Genomic DNA, 15710 nt, shown 5'->3' with positions numbered 1-15710 from the left:
TGAGTAAACAGCCCTTTAATAAATCACAGTAAGGAGGCATGACGAGAACTCCGTGAAGGAAACCGTGGTATGATTCACGTCTGGTATACGGTGAGCTACAGGTCATCACATATTCATATGAAAAGAGCCATAAATGAGAGCAAATTTTAAGTGATCTGCTTAGACACTTTCTTAGTATCACTATGAAAACCTCAGGAGCTGGTGGCCTTGCCAGATGTCTTCCATGGCTCCCTAGCAGGCCCAGAATCTTCCAGCCTCCATCCCTAGCGTTCCAGCCTCAACTGCCCACTCAAGCAAGTTAGAACTTTTTCTTAGCAGCAGTGTGTCTGCTTCCTCCTAAGACATCTTAGTCTGTGCCTTGTCTTCACATGCCTTTCTTTTAGCGTACATTAATTTGCAATTATGCGTGCAAAATATCTTTGAAGCCACGAGGAAAGCGGTAAATCGGGTGTTAAAAAACAAAAAAGAGACAGAACTAGTCTCTGCCCTCAGATAGCCTTAGGCTACAGTCATAATCCATGAAGATGGAGTACTGTGGGGTCCTAGAAAAACGGAGCAATGGGAGAAGGCTCCACGAGAGTGGAGATGTGTTAATGGGTGTGTGTGTTACGCCCAATTATTTAAAATATGCGAATTTATCTAAACATATGTATTCCTTTCAGAGCTTAAAACAGTCATTGATCCCAGGGCTGGAATAGACCTTGAGAGCTTATCTGAGTGCAAGCCTCACTCTGCGTATTTTATCCACAAGGCCAGCAGGACCCCCAGAAAGACAGGCTTGCTCAGGCGGTCCTTTCTTAAATCTGAAGAGTGGTCATGAGAGTGCTTGATGTCCTTGGTGGTTTCCTGTGCACCCGTCACCTCCATCAGGTTGTCTTTACCGTGCAGGGAAGTGCTTCGTAGGACCAGATGTGGTCCCTGCTGTGCAATTCCAGTCACATGGAGAGCCCGGAGGTGTAGGACCTGGCAGTTTCAAACCAGATTTCCTCTACAGCTCTCTGGCCCAGGTCAAACAACTGCTGCAAGTGCTTCCACCCAGTTTTTGCAGTAATCATGAGATACTCTTCGTTCTCTGGGTGTAGCTGGCAAGAGTACGCTGCCATGACCAGGGACTGGCAAAAGCGACTGCACACGAGTAGAAACAAAGCTCCCCTCTCCACAGGCGTCAGCGGGATGACACTCTCAAACCCCGCCAGGACGTGACCTCCCACGTGCATGGGACTCTTGCTCTCAATCATCATGTACATGATGGTAATGGCCGCTTCAAACACGTAGTAGCCGTAGCTCATGTCATCGAAGTCTAAAATCCCAGACACTTGATACGCAGCATCTCCACAGGCTGACTTACTGGCCTCCACTAGGATGTTATGGTCATTAAGATCCCCATGATTGAGACCTAAAAGGAGAAAAACCAAGCCATGTGAAAGCATTGAATTCCCCACTTCCTTGTCTTCCCATTTCCTGTTTCTTGGGCCCAGCCACTCCGTTGTGATGAGCAGTCAGAGGTAGAACCAAACCCTATTTGTCCTGCAATAAAATAATTTTCTCCGAAAGGGAAAAAAGAAGTTAATTTCAGTGGTTGTGTTTGCTTTTGTTTCTAATCGGTACAAGGCCATTCAACTGAGGTTGTAGTTGTTGCAAACACCTTGTTCTGACCGCTAACAGAGTGAAGGGCAAGGCGGAACTGCCCCAATCCAGAAATGTTTAAAAAGAATATACATATGTTCATATTGTTATAAGAAACAAAGAGTCCTAAGGGGCACCCGTCTGGCTCAGTCAGTGAAGCATGCGACTCTTGATCTTGGGGTTGTGAGTTCGAGCCCTGTGCTGGATGTAGAGATTACATAAAATAAAATAAAAAAATCTTTAAAAAGAAAAAAAAAAAAGAGCCAAGAGTCCTAGAAGGAGCCAGATATGTCTTTATTTTAATCTGGGATTTCCAAAAAAAAAAAATCTGATGATAAAGTAATTCTGATTTTTTCCAGTCTCTTGATTGCTAGAATAGATGCTGGAATCTCAAGTGAGTACTACACAAAGTGGGGGTCTGTGGTCAGTGCTGTTCCATAAATGCTTACTAGTCTGTATGAGATAAAAACAGAAATTGAGGGTTTTAGAAAATTTTACAGCAAGTTGTCATCTAAGAGTGTGATCAGTGGACACATCTCATTAACAGAGTACAGGCCAGTTTGGTGTTACCGAATTCACACAGGAAGTCGTGAACTGGTCATGAACAGTAGATTCATGAAGCAGACTGTCGTGGGTTGGGGAAAAAACCATACTTGTTCTCCATCGGGTACAGTCTGAAACATTCTGATTTAAAACCCTAATTAAGGATTAGGAAGAGACAAGGGTGTCCGAGAGCATGGAGCATGCGCTTTATGATAAGTGTGTGATAGGGAGTGCAAAACACTCACCTGAGCGTAATGCCGATTTCTTCTGTGTGACTTGGGATTGCGTAAAGCGTGCTTACGTGATTTAGCACATGTAGAAACGATGAACATTATTGTAAACCACAGATCCTAAACTACACATTTGTGAAATTGGGATGCATTATACGACGGATGCCGTGTCACCATTTTCCTGGCAATGTTTTTCCTTCCTTAGAGATAAAGTAATGGTCCATCTTGTGCAATCGCTTGGGATTTTAGAATCCATGAAATACGTTACTTCGTGAATGTAATCTGTATGTATGCAAGCATCTTATCGCTTCTTTTCTCACGCCCAGTGGCCCATCAAGAAATGACAGTGTGATTTAAGGCCTGGGAAAAACATGACAAACGTTGGATTTGAGAAAGAAAGCGAAGGCATTCGGATCAAGAGGGCTGAGTGAATTCATTCTTTGATAACCCTTCTGTGTACAACATAGTAGAGATGGAAATAAAAAGCGAAAGTAAAGGTACAGCCAGCCTCAAAAGCCAGATCCATATACTAAGAAACAATAAAAAAGCCAAGCAGTGAGCAAGAATGCAGCCTCGGGCCTGCCTCCTGCGCTCCAGAGCCACGGTGCTTCACCTCCCCCTGGGAGGATGGGTGCTGGACGTGCTACCTGCCGCTGGGTGCTGGGTGCAGGAGAGGCCTCACCACCTGAATCGGAGCGGCAGTGGGCAGACCTTCCAAACTCGTTAAAGGATGACCAGTCTACTACCAACCCACAGAGGCAGAAGGACCAAAGCAGAGCCTTGAACCTAACTGCAACCCCAGGCGGCTGTGCGATATGTTTATGTCAAGTCACTGTAGTTACCAAAGTCTTTGATTCAGTTTTGAGTTAGTTTTTTTTTTTTTAAGAAAATTTTTTTAAAGTAATCTCTACGCCCAACATGGGGCTTGAACTGACAACCCCAAGACCAAGAGTCACAGGCTCTACCAACTGAGCCAGCCTGGAGCCCCACAAGTTAGTTTCTTTTGGCTCTTGCTCATGGTACCTGATTATACGGTAAGTTCTCTGGACACAGGGCAATGACTCCGGAAGAATTACCGGAAGAACTATGCATCAGGTGACAGGGACTAAAGGGTGCATTTATGGAGATGAGCACAGAGTACTACATGGAAGGGCGGGTCCCTAGAGTGTGGACCTGAAGCACTGCATGTTAACTATACTGAAGTTAAAACAAAAAAATAATTTAAAATTTCTTTAATTAGAAAAGTACTTCTAGGGCAGCCCCGGTGGCGCAGCGGTTTGGCGCCGCCTGCAACCTGGGGTGTGATCCTGGGGACCCGGGATCGAGTCCCACATCGGGCTCCCTGCATGGAGCCTGCTTCTCCCTCTGCCTGTGTCTCTGCCTCTCTCTCTCTCTGTGTCTATGAATGAATAAATAAAATCTTAAAAAAAAAAAAGTACTTCTAAAGCTGGAAAATATAATGAAAGAAATTAAGAATGCAGTGAGTGGGTATAACAGATTAGACATAAAAAAATAATAAACTAGAGGTCGCATTAGAGAATTACCTAAAATGGAGCATGGGCACAGAATAAAATCTGCACACACAGATGGGAAGACCCAGAAGATTCAGTGAGAAGACCAAACATGAGCTTAACTGGAGCCCAAAAGAAGGAAAGAGAATGGGGCTAGGCAAGAATTTCCCATAACTGATGAAAGACAATTCCTCACACAGACTTGAGAAAGCATATTAAGAAAAAAAAATCAAGAAGAAGAGAACATCCTATGCGAGAACCGCAAAGGGAAAAATGCAGGTGGTCTGGAGAGGAGCCGCAGACCTCAGCTGACCTCTTAGCAGGGATGGAGAAGCTAGGAGACAGTCTGAAAACCCAGAAACCCGAAGTCCTATTGGGTGTGAAAATACCCTTCTAGAATGAGGGGAAAAGTAAAAACTTTTTCAGACAAAATCAGAGAGCGTTCACCATCAGAGAACTGCGTTACAGAGATTCTAAGAATGTATTTCAGGCAGGAAAAAAATGATGCTGGGCTGAAAGTCCGAGGTGCCGGAAGATATGAAACCGATATACGAGTAAATCTAAACGTGGCTGTGAAACAAAAATAATAATGTCTTTTGGAGAATAAAAATACAGATTTAAAGTTTACTAAAACAACAGCTTCTAAGCCAGAACAGCGATAAATGTACTTAAAGTATCTTTAGGTCCTTGTGTTGTCTTGGGTAACATTACACTTTGATAAGTTAGGGCCACACATGAGAATCTCTAGGGTAACCACCCTCAGAGTAGAAATACAGCATATATTTTCCAAACTTCTGGACAGAAAAAAAATACAATCATGGAAAAAGTTACCTCGAAAACAAGGCAAAAGAAGAGGGGAAAAAGAAAAGAAAGAATTGTAACAGACAAAAAAAAATGAAGAGTACAAAATAAGATGGTGTAGCTATATAGCATCAGATGGAGTAGATATTTAAGGCAAAAAAAATAGAAGAAATACAGAGCAATACTGTATCAACAGAGCTTCAGTGTGCTAGTAAGGTAACCCGTCTAATGTTAGTGCACATTGCCTGAAAGTGTACAAAGCCCAATTTGACACAAATACACGTATAAACAATCCACAATGATAGAGATTTAAAATACACTTTCCTCAATAATTGTTAGAATAAGCAGGCAAAAAAATATTGGTTTACGGAATTTAAGCAACATGATAACAAACCCCACCTACTTACCTATAAATAACTTGGCACCCAACGATCCCAGGGTAAACTTTCTTTTTCATCAAACACGGACCACTTTTTAAATTTACCAAATGCTGCATTATCAAGTAAATCTCAACAAATTTGGAGGTACTGAAATCATATAAAGCAGCTCAGGGGACACCTGCGGGGCTCAGTGGTTGGGCGTTGGCCTACGGCTCAGGCCGTGACCCCAGGGTCCTGGGATCCAGTCCCGCCTCAGGCTCCCTGCAGGGAGCCCGCTTCTCCCTCTGCCTGTCTCTCTGCCTCTCTGTCTCTCATGAATAAACAAATAAATAAAACCTTAAAAAAAAAAAGCGGCTTGGTCCGATATCGTAACCACTAACCATATGTTGCCACTTAAATTCATTAAGATTAAATAAGATTGAAAATCCAGATCCTTCATTGCACTAGTCGCACTTTAAGTGCTCAGTAGTCCCAGAGAAGCCCCTACTGGACCATTCTGCGAGGCAGCACTGACACGACGTCTCTCCCATTACCGCAGAGATCAACAATAAAAAGGCGACTAGGGCAGCCCCCCGGGGGGAGGGGAGGCAGCGGTTTAGCGCCGTCTTCAGCCCAAGGCGTGATCCTGGAGTCCCGGATCGAATCCCACATCGGGCTCCCTGCATGGAGCCTGCTTCTCCCTCTGTCTGCTTCTCTCTCCCTCTCTCTCTCCCTCTCTCTCTCTCTTTCTGTGTCTTTCATGGATAAATAAATATTAAAAAAAAAAAGACTTAAAAAGAAAAGGTGACTAAAAATGCCATCACCAGCATCTACAGATCTGTATAACTAGACGAATGTTCGTGGATTAGAGTACTAAATCTTTGAAGTATAACATAAATATACTACACTACCCATGTACCAAATTTATATACAGATTGAATCCAAATCTAATCAAAATCTCAACAAAATTCTTTAAAAATGTGACATGCTGACTCCAAAATTGACATGTAATCAAAATGTAAAGGACAAAAACCAGTCAAGACCCTCTTAGAAGAGAATAAAAAGGTGGGAGGACATATTCTATCAGCTATGAAACCGTAAAAGTCAAAAAATTAAGACAGCAAGGTAATCTTTGGAGGTGACCACAAACATTCCGGATGTGCTCCTTCCAGGAACATGCTGGGTTGCACTTCCCTGTTCCTGAAAAAGCTGCACATGGCCATGTTTTTTGGCCCTCGACGTATTAACAGAAGTGACATCACTTCAGGGCAGAGATTTAAGAGCCAGCGTACAGTGCCGCATGTTCTCTTTCTCCATACGACAGCAATACTCTAGTTGGTGAAAGTTCCATCTGTGTGGATCCCACAGTGAGAGAATGCACAGAACAGAACCCTGGCCAGTCCACGGTAGACGCGCAGCTTGAGCTGGAACTAAGTCTCTGCCACTGCAGTCCCGGGAGCTACTTGTTACCGCAGCATTACCTGGCCGAGGGGATCCGCAGGGCGGTACGGGAGCAGAGAGAGGCAAACAGAACAGGGGGATGGAATAGAGAGCCCCAGGGCATTTGATTGATAGCAGAGGTGGTTCTGCAAAGCAAAGGGAGAAAAGAGAGCCTTTTAAATTTTTTTTAATTTTTTATTTATTTATGATAGTCACAGAGAGATAGAGAGAGGCAGAGACACAGGCAGAGGGAGAAGCAGGCTCCATGCACCAGGAGCCCGATGGGGGATTCGATCCCGGGTCTCCAGGATCGCGCCCTGGGCCAAAGGCAGGCGCCAAACCGCTGCACCACCCAGGGATCCCAAGAGAGCCTTTTAATACGCGTTGGGGAAAAAGTTACTGGCCACTGGAAAAATTCCCACCGTACGTAAATTCCAGATGGTTTATAGACCTATAATGAAAGGCAGAAACGATAACGCTGTAGTGAGATAACACAGGAGAATGTCTTCGTGACCTCGAGGTAGGGAAAATTTCCTACACAAGCCATGAAACACGAACCATGGAACAGAAAATTGAAATATTTGAAGCCAAGAAATGGAGGCTTGTTTGTCAAAATGCATCATAAAGAGAGCAAGAAGGCAAGCCACAGAATGGGGGAAAGTATCTGCAACGCACCGAACCAAAGAAGGATTTGTATCCGGAAAATACTCTGAACTTCTAAAATCAATGAGAAAAAAAATCCCAGTAGAAAAACTGACTCGAGTGGCCCCTTCGCCTAAGCCTATGCAAGCGGCATTTCCCGGATAGGGACATCGTGGTAGAGCCGCCGCAAGAGATCGCTCCGTCTGTCAGGTTGGCGGGAGTACCCACACCCTCTGGGGCGAAGCCTGAGGCTCCCCGCATTCTGGGAGCTGCCCGACGTCCTCGGGTCGAGCTGCGCGCGGCGTGTCCTGGGCCCCGCGGTCCTGCCGCAGGCCTCACGCCATCCAGGGCCAGCAGCCCAGAGGGGGCACCGGGTGGTAACGGTGCGGGTCACAAGTTAAAGGCAGGGCACACCTGCAAGGAGAGCTGGAAGCATCTGAGCCCCTGAGGACCCCGGGGCCGCGACCTCCCAGGCTGGCCGGGTCCATGCACAGGCGGCCGACAGCACGGGGTCGGAGTGCTCGCGGGCCGGGTGCCGTGGCCTTGCAGCATGCTTACACCCCGGGGCGCTGTGCACCGACCCCCGCCCCGAGCCCCCGCATTGGGAGCTGGGCCTACCGGAGGGAACGGGTCGGGGTGAGCCCGAGCATGGGGCCCAAGAAGAGACTCCGGAGGGACGAGGTGGCTGCAGCCAGGGAAGGAAGGCCGTCCCCGGCACCTCGACCTCCCGTGTGCAGCGTCCAGAAGCGTGAGACGGACGCGTGCTGCGTGAGCCCCGCGGGCCGTGTGCAGCCGAGGAACATGCAGCCCATGTGGCCTGCCGGGTACCGGCCCTCGTGTCCTTGGACAGGCCTGCTGCCCGCGGAAGGCTGCCTACACCCCGAGAGTGCCGGCTGGGTCCCTACGGAGCCAGGCGCTCCCTGGAGCACCGGGAAGCGAGGACCAACCTAAATTCTATTTACATAAGTGACCAAAAAGGTCCAGTACGTTCAAGTCAGGTGTGGTGCACACTCGCTCTGCAGTAGTTAGTATTCGGCAGTTACGGGCGTCTGCCGGGGTCCTGGGATCGAGGCCGCATCAGGCTCCCTGCTTGACGGGGAGTCTCCCTCCCCCTCTGCCCCTCCCCCTGCTCTCTCAAATAGATTCTTAAAATCTTAAAAAAAAAAAATAAGCTAAGCGAACTGGAACTACCATATATTAAATGGATCAGTCTGGAAAACATGCACACACATAACCTATGAACATAAATCACAGCGATATTAGAACATGTGCAAATTCAGTAGGGAGGGAGGAAGTGACCGAGTAAAGGTCAGAGAGGACCTCGAGTGCAGCAATTGTAAGGGAAGCACAAATACTGTTCTTTAAAAAGCAGCAGCAGCAACATGACAAAATCTTAAGATGTGGTAAAGCTACGTTGTCCTTCCACACTTTTCTGATGCTCTGACAGTTGACAATTTAAATTGTCAAGAAAAACACTCGATCAGGAGAAGACTCACATTCTCGAAAATGCTTCAGTTTGGTCAGGACTTCATCCTTGAAGAGCTGAATGACCCGGACGACAAGCTCGCGGTTTCGGCCCTGGCCCAAGGCGTCCACATGTTTCTCCAGAAGAGGAACATTTCTCAGATTCCAGATAAAGTTCTCCCGACGAAGGCAACTTAACTTTGGGTGATGGAATTTCTAAATCAAAGACAAGGAACGAAAAAAAAAAAAACAAAAAAAAAAAAAACAAAGACAAGGAACGCTTAGCCTCTGCCGGTTGGAGCGACCACGCGGAGAGCCCGTGGAGTCCGTGGGCACAGCCCCGTGTCACCTGGCCCCCAAGGCAGGGGCTGGCCGGTCAGCAAGAGCTGCGTTCTCCCCACGTGACCCACGCGGGCCCTCGGCTCCTCTCCGACTCAGCCTCCCCTACTCCTGCTTCGTCACCTCCAGCCACCCGGGCCTCCCCGCAGAAGGAGCACGTGCCAGCGCACCCCCACCTCTCCGTCCCTGCACCTGCTGCTCACCCCCCACCTCATGGCCCCTGCACCTGCTGCCCCCCCCGCACCTCACAGCCCCTGCACCTGCCACTCCTCCGCCCCCACCTCTCCATCCCTGCACCTGCTGCTCCCCCACCCACCCACCTCACGGCCCCTGCACCTGCTACTGCCCCCCAACCTCATGGTGTCTGCACTTGCCGCCCCCCCATCTCGTGGCCCCTGCACCTGCTGCTCCCCGTCCTGGGATGCTCCTGCCCACGCCGCAGGCCAGGCCTTGGTTTCTGCCAGCTGTGCTGTGGGTGGGCTCCCGGAGGTCCAGGGGAGCCCTCTGTCCCACACAGTACACCCCCAGAGCTCACCCTCCCATCTACCACTAGCAGCAAGGTTCGCGAGGCTGGGGCGTGTCCGCTGTCCGTGCCCTACCGTGTCCCCGCACCCCCGCCAGTGCCCGGTACACAAAACATGCTGCTCAAGCAATATTTGCTGAATAAATGAGAGTTCTGGGAAAAGCCTAGAACGTCGAGGGCCTGGAGACTTTGACCGCTCGCTGTTTGTGGAGGCCGAAATGGCTCGAAAGGGAGATGAGGTCAGGGCAGGACGGGTGCAGACACGGAGGCACTGGGCGGCCCCGGGAGGAGGCTCCAGTGCGGCGGGCGCCCAGTGAGCTCGGGGGAGAAGGGCCCGCTTGGTGGCAACGCGGGGCTCGTGGGCGGCCGCGCATGACGGATTCCGGAGCTTTGTATTTTGTTCCCTTTCCTTAAACATGTTCCTCTCGTTGACTTTGACATCAGTGCACAGCCCTGGAGTCTGACCCTCCCCCCACGGCCTTGCTCCGAGGACCTCGGCAGGGGGCTCGCAGCCCAAGCAGGGACCTGGGGGGCCTGGGCAGCAGCAGGGCGTCCCCCCCAGCAGCACGCCGGCCCCCGCATCCCCCTGCAGAGGCGCCTCCTGGCCAGGCCTCCACATCTGTCACAGCCCTGCGTGGCTGCTCGGGTTGAAGCTGGGGAGGCCGCGAGAGCAGCGCGCATGCCGGACGCCGGCCCTCAGGGTAGGACAGGCACGAAGTGGTCACTGGGCCCTGGCGGGGCCTCCGAAGGCTTTGCCACGCATGTCTCTTACTTCCGTTTGGCGAGAAAGTAGAATCTAACACCCGCGTCCGGCTCCTGACGGAGCTGCGGCCCCCAGGGAGGTTCTGGGCCCGCGCCCGCAGCAGGGGGCTGGGCTCGGGGCGGAGAGCAGGCCCGGGCTCTCAGCGCTACCGGGGCAGCTCGCTCGGCTTCCCCAGCGGCGCACGCGGGGCCGCAGCAGCCCCCAGGCCCGCCATGAACTAGGACGCGGGAACAGCAGAGGCCTGCGGCCCCGGGGAGCCCGACCCCCTGCCCTCAGCCCTGCAGCTTCCTCGATGCTCCCGGGACAGACGTCCCCAACGAGGGGCACAGCCCGTCACCCGCAGGAACCCGCAGAGCACCCAGAAGTAGCAAGAGGAGCACGGGATGGTCCACGGACAGCGGGGGAGAGAAGGGGTCGGGGCGGGTCACAGGCCGGGCGACGCCGGAGCCACGGGCCACACGGTGAACGCGGAGGGTACCGGGGCCTTGGGCAGCAGCAGGTGTGCGGACGCCGGAGACAGGGCGGCCCATCGGGGCAGGGATGGGAATGGGCAGGGTAAGGGCCGGTGGGCAGCCAGGAGCACCGGCAGGTTCCGCGGTCGTCTGTGGACCCCATGAGGAGCGGACGCGGGGCGTGGGGGTGCATTGGACGCGGGACAGTCGAGGCGGGCCGTCGGCAGCCGCCCAGTGGCCCGGGAACCCCAGGACCGCGCAGACACCGGGTCAGCTGAGACAGGTGGGGCCCCAGCGGCACCGGCCTGAGCCCCTGCCCAACACCCCATGGTAGGGCCTGGTCTGAGCCCGGGTTTACCGGTCACGGGGGACGGATGCACCCCAAGCACAGCCACGCCCTAGTACAGGAGCCGAGACCCCATCCTACCTCCAGCGTCTCATCCAGGTTGGCGGCCAGCCTTCCAATCTCGTACAGGAGCGGGGGGCCGACGGGGACCTCAGCCACCGGGCTCCCCGGGAGGTAGGTCAGCAGCCTCACCACGTAGCTGGTGACGCGGGAGCCGCCATCTGGGTGGTGCAAGGACATGCTGTCAACCACGGTCGGGATGGCGACGGGCTGCTCGGCCTTAGTCCTTGTGCCCGCCGAGCGCAGCGGGGGCCGCAGACCGGGGGCGCCCCCGCGGGAAGGCGGCAGGGCTGAGTGGGGCGGGGGCTGGCCACACGCACAGGCACACCCAGCGCCCGCACACCTGCACACCTGCATGCCCGACACCCACAGCCGAATGCCCACCGCCTGCCCTGGGAGGGGGCACGACCGCCCCCCGTCAGCTCAGCCTCAAGGACTGTGAGGCGAGGGCCGCGGGCCTGGAGGCTCCCCCGGGGCCCCGGGGAGGCGCCCACACAGCACGAGACCCTCAGCCGCTGGCAGGGAGCGTGGACCCCGGGACAGCGAGGCCTCGAGCTGCTCCAGGACGCCCCGCACTGCTCCCCGGCCGCCAAATTCATCTCGGAGCCTCAGCACTTACATGAAAGGCCCACGTCAGTCGCACAGACGAGGACTCACAGCGGCAGGGACGTCAGGTGCTGTGCCCCACGTCCCCCGCGCAGGAAAGGACAGAGCCTCATCCGACCCCCTGCTTCTTGACTCTGGCTTTCTTCTACCCCACGGCCCCAAATACACAGCCGGCCCCGCGAAGAAAAGGACTTAATTTTATATTTGAAAACGAGTTTCCCTAAGCCCACGTGCTTTTAGTGATTATTCAAGTCCTTTCTTTTTCTTTTGACGTTGATTTACTAGAGAGAGGAAGCAACAGAGCCCAGAAGCTGGAGGGGCAGAGGGGGAGGCGCAGATGCCCTGCCAGGCGTGCAGCCCACTTGCGGCTCCATCTCAGGACCCGGGACCCCGGCCTGGGCCAAAGGCGACCCCCCAAGGCCGTCCTCGGGGAAGCGACACGAGATCGGGCTCCAGGCACTTGGGGATGGGAGCCCGCTGTCCGGGTTGGTGGCCTGGCTGCCCTCGCCAGGGGAGCAGGGCCCAGGCCGCACCTGCGGTTCCCTACCTGTTCCAGGTGCTTTTCTCAGGGGAGCCCGAATGCGGCGGGGAGCAAGGCCAGCGGCGCAAGGCGGGGTGTCTTACCTGCGGACACGAGGGAGGTGAGGCCACCCCCCTTCGAGCGGCACACGGAGGCTGTGGGGAGGCCCGCGGCTCTCAGGAACAGCAGGGCGTGCGTCTGCACCTGCAGCAGCTCCGGCGTCCGGCTGGCTTCCGCGTTGCTGATCTTGAGGACGTACTCCCTGGGGCCGCCCGGGCCGCCTTCGGCTCCCACCACGCGCACGTGGAAGTTCTGGTCGTCGTAGCTAGGGAGCGGCCGGATCTGGAAAACCTTGAGGCCAAACACCGACTCCACGAGCGCGGAGGCTTGCAGGTCGCTGAAGGCGGGCTTGGCGAGGGCCCGGGCTGGCTGAGCGGAGTCCCTGCGCGACATGCTGTCTCTGCGGAACAGACCCGAAGGGGCGCGGATGTCACCATTTCCCTAGATGTGCGCTTCCTTAAGACCAACAATGTTGCTCCACACGGACCCCTTGCTTCTTACTGATTTTCACTCATAAAGTTGAACAAGTCGAATCAGCAAAGGAGATAAAGAAGTGGGGGTCTGGGCAGGTGAGCCCCTCGTAGCAGGAGCCATCTCTACGCTCGCCTCAAGGCCGAAGGGCTGATTCCAGGGCCCCCCCCGCCCCGCCCCCCCGCCGCCCCGCACAGACAACCCGGTCGGAGCACTGGGCACCGCCTCGCCCCTGCTCCGTGCCCCCCCCCCCCGCCCCCAGGACACGTCACAGGAGACAAGCCGCAGGGACACACCAAGTTACAGGAAGGACGGGCTCTCGAGGCTCCAAACGGGAGGTCACGGGAGGCTCCCCTTGGACTGCGCAACCCTCGGTTTGGGGCTAAAATAGAAATTCACATGCGTTGGCCGTCCTCCCCCAGCCACGAGTCCTGCTGAAAACCTCACCAGCCAGCTCATGGGGCGCACTTCCAGGGTTAAAGTGTGGCTGGCACGCAGACGGCGGGTTGCACTTAGGGCACGACGCAGACAGCTGCTCAAGGGACGCAGCGGGACACAGAATCTCAACAACGGTCAGCTCCTCCGCAAGCAGGGCCGCCACTGCTTCGGGCAGGGAGGGGGCAGGATGGAACTTCCCGGAGGAAAACGTCTGTATCTTGACTACGCTTTGCTTACACGGACCTATACATGGGTCAGAACTTAAAACCTGGGGCACCTGGGTGGCTTGGCCCTTTGGGTGCCTGCCTGCCTTTGGCTCAGGCCATGATCTCAGGGTCCTGGGCTCCTGCTCAGCAAGGAGGTCCGCTTCTCCCTCTCCTGCTCCCCCTGCTGCTGCTCTCTCTCGCTGTCACATAAATACATAAAATCTTAAAAAAAAAAAAAAAAAAAAAACAACTTAAAACTTAAGCATAGGATCTGTGAATCTCACTGCACGTAAATTTTACCTTAAAAAAAAAAAAAGTCCGCTGTGAGACACTGGCAAGGACAAGGAGTTGCGGGTGGGGTCTTAGGGCCGTCTCGGAGCTCCCCTAATCACCTGTTCCCATTAATGCCTCATCACCTCGGATCTCGCCTCCCTCCAGTGAGGAGAGGGGGATACAGTTCAGGGGGGTGCACTGGGGCTCCCCCAAAGGATGCCCTTCCCACCCCAGCCCCAAGACCGTGGCCTGGGGCCTCCAGACCGGAGAAGAAACTCAGCCTAAAATGCCCCTCCCCTCCCCCACTTGCCCCCCAGCCTGCCTGCAGCCCCCCCCCTGTGGCTCCGGCACCCGTGGCAGGTGCTGCCTTCCTGCCACTCACGTCTCACGTTCACTTGCTGTGCAGAGTATTTGCTTTCCTGTTTTATTCACTAAGGACATGACAAAGCTGAATGGGGTCACCCCTGCACCTGACACTTCTGGGAACCAGAGTATCCTATCACACTGTACTCGGCCTCAAGACTTGGCACGAAAATTTAACATTCCTTCTGGAGATTTACAAGCTGATGTGAGGCCAGGATTCAGAATGCTTTAAATTCAAAATACTTGAGAGCTTTAAATCCAAGATGAAGTGTACCCGCAGTTTTTCGAATCCTAACGTGTTAAGGATGTCAGGATAATTGTGAGTCTGGTATCAGTTATAAATCCTTAAAGAAAAACAAAGATAAATCCTTAAAGACAGAGGGAACCTCAGGCCAGTGTGAAGCCAGTCTCCCTTCCAGGCTAGACAACGCTCCCAGGCCCTCCTTGAACGGGGCTCGCGGAGGCCTCGGAAGAAGTGGTGGCTCGAGCCGTTGAGACAGGCTCGTACGATAAAAACTAGTGGTGCTGGTTAAGCGGATTTTACTGCAATAAGGAAAAAAAAATCGGAAGGCCAAAAAGTAGCTGTGCTGGCAGAACGGAAGCACCTTTCGGTCCCGGCTCCCCTACATGGTGGGAACCCGGGCGGCCTGCGCTCGGACTAAATCAGCCCCGAAACTTTCTGGGCTTCCACAGTTTCTCTTTCTGAGCTTAAAATTGCCTTTTTTCTTTGACTACAAGGCCTCAAATCATGAAACAATGGCACAGATCAAGTCAGCTCCTGAAGGTAAATGAAAGATGCGTTTGCGAGGTTCCCGTCAGCCAAACGCCTGGTGCGTGAGCAGGGACAGGAGGAGGATTCAAATCCTGCCATAGCTGGTCTACACTTGCGGCCAACAGCGCCTTCCTGAGCTGCTCTGAGACCCCCAGGGAGCAGTGGGTTCCGCCCACAGCCGGGCCTGAATCCCACAACCTTTGTCCCAACCCCGGGGGGCTGGACCTTACACTTTGTGCTCTGTGCCAGGGGCCCCCGGAGGACTCGGGCCGTCCCCTGGCTTCCCCTCCCTGCCAGATGTTCCAGGGGCTGGGCGGCCTCCGCCTCGGGGCGTCCTGCTCACGGCCCCCTGCCCTGGGCCATACTCTGGGCCCCACAGGGCACGGGGGGAGGGGGGCTCAGAGTCCTCCCGCTGGGGCAAGGGGCTGGTGGGGTGCACAGGGCTGCGGAGGGGCTGGAGACCCAAGAGGCAGGAGAAGGAGGAGGGTGCAGGGAGGAGGGGGTGCTGCAGACCGGGACCCCTCCCCACCCCAGGGTCCCCAGGGAGAGTGGGAGGCGGGTGCACGGGGGGTGGGGGGAGCTGCAGCCCGGGACCCTTCCCTCCCCCTCGGGGTCGCCAGAGAGAGTGGGAGGCGGGTGCACGGGGAGGGCTGCGGCCCGGGACCCCTCCCTACCCCGGGGTCCCCAGGAAGTGGGAGGCGGGGTGCAGGGGGGCTGCAGCCCGGGACCCCCCCGGCACCCCCAGCGCTGTCGCGCGCCCCGCTCCCCGCCCGCTCACCCGCAGGGAGTCGCGCCCTCCGAGGACACGGCTGTCAGCCGCCCGCGATCCTGCCGCGGCCCCGCAGCCCGACCCCGCGAGCCCCGACTCCTGATTGGCCGCTCGCGGTCCCCCGCCGCCAATC

General features: G+C 54.4%; 1 protein-coding gene across 7 annotated transcripts; it reads right to left on the bottom strand.

Annotated features, from left to right (window-relative positions):
• HYKK (hydroxylysine kinase) lies at nt 1–15710 on the bottom strand. Of its 7 annotated transcripts, XR_003233172.2 has the most exons (7): nt 15587–15710; nt 13053–13138; nt 12330–12685; nt 11121–11260; nt 8649–8832; nt 6552–6656; nt 1–1396 (listed from the first exon to the last, which is right to left on the bottom strand). XR_003233172.2 is itself a non-coding variant. In XM_025986041.2 (6 exons), exons 3-6 carry the CDS (start codon nt 12676–12678, stop codon nt 936–938), a joined length of 1134 nt encoding a protein of 377 aa, XP_025841826.2. In that variant the 5' UTR covers nt 12679–12685; nt 13053–13138; nt 15587–15710; the 3' UTR covers nt 1–935. The 7 variants fall into 7 exon arrangements, 5 of the variants coding, with proteins under 5 accessions (XP_025841826.2, XP_025841828.2, XP_025841825.2 ...); XR_011999908.1 differs by lacking the exon at nt 13053–13138 and having other exon boundaries at nt 15587–15660; XM_025986041.2 differs by lacking the exon at nt 6552–6656.

The sequence above is a fragment of the Vulpes vulpes genome, chromosome 2, assembly GCF_048418805.1.
Source record: "Vulpes vulpes isolate BD-2025 chromosome 2, VulVul3, whole genome shotgun sequence".
NCBI classification, from domain to species: Eukaryota; Metazoa; Chordata; class Mammalia; order Carnivora; family Canidae; genus Vulpes; species Vulpes vulpes.
The sequence above is the reverse complement of the archived record's forward strand: the minus strand, read 5'-3'. Positions and strand labels throughout refer to the sequence as shown.

What these genes read in the sequence shown, in the direction of transcription:
- HYKK (XM_025986040.2), bottom strand. Translation starts at nt 10,097, where the DNA reads ATGTGGAGGCCTGGCCAGGAGGCGCCTCTGCAGGGGGATGCGGGGGCC. An exon ending in CCCAGGACGGGGAGCAGCAG is followed by an intron (nt 8,833 to 9,356) that starts GTGCAGGGGCCA and finishes TCTTTGATTTAG; the next exon opens with AAATTCCATCACCCAAAGTT. An exon ending in ACTGAAGCATTTTCGAGAAT is followed by an intron (nt 1,397 to 8,648) that starts GTGAGTCTTCTC and finishes TTCTCCTTTTAG; the next exon opens with GTCTCAATCATGGGGATCTT.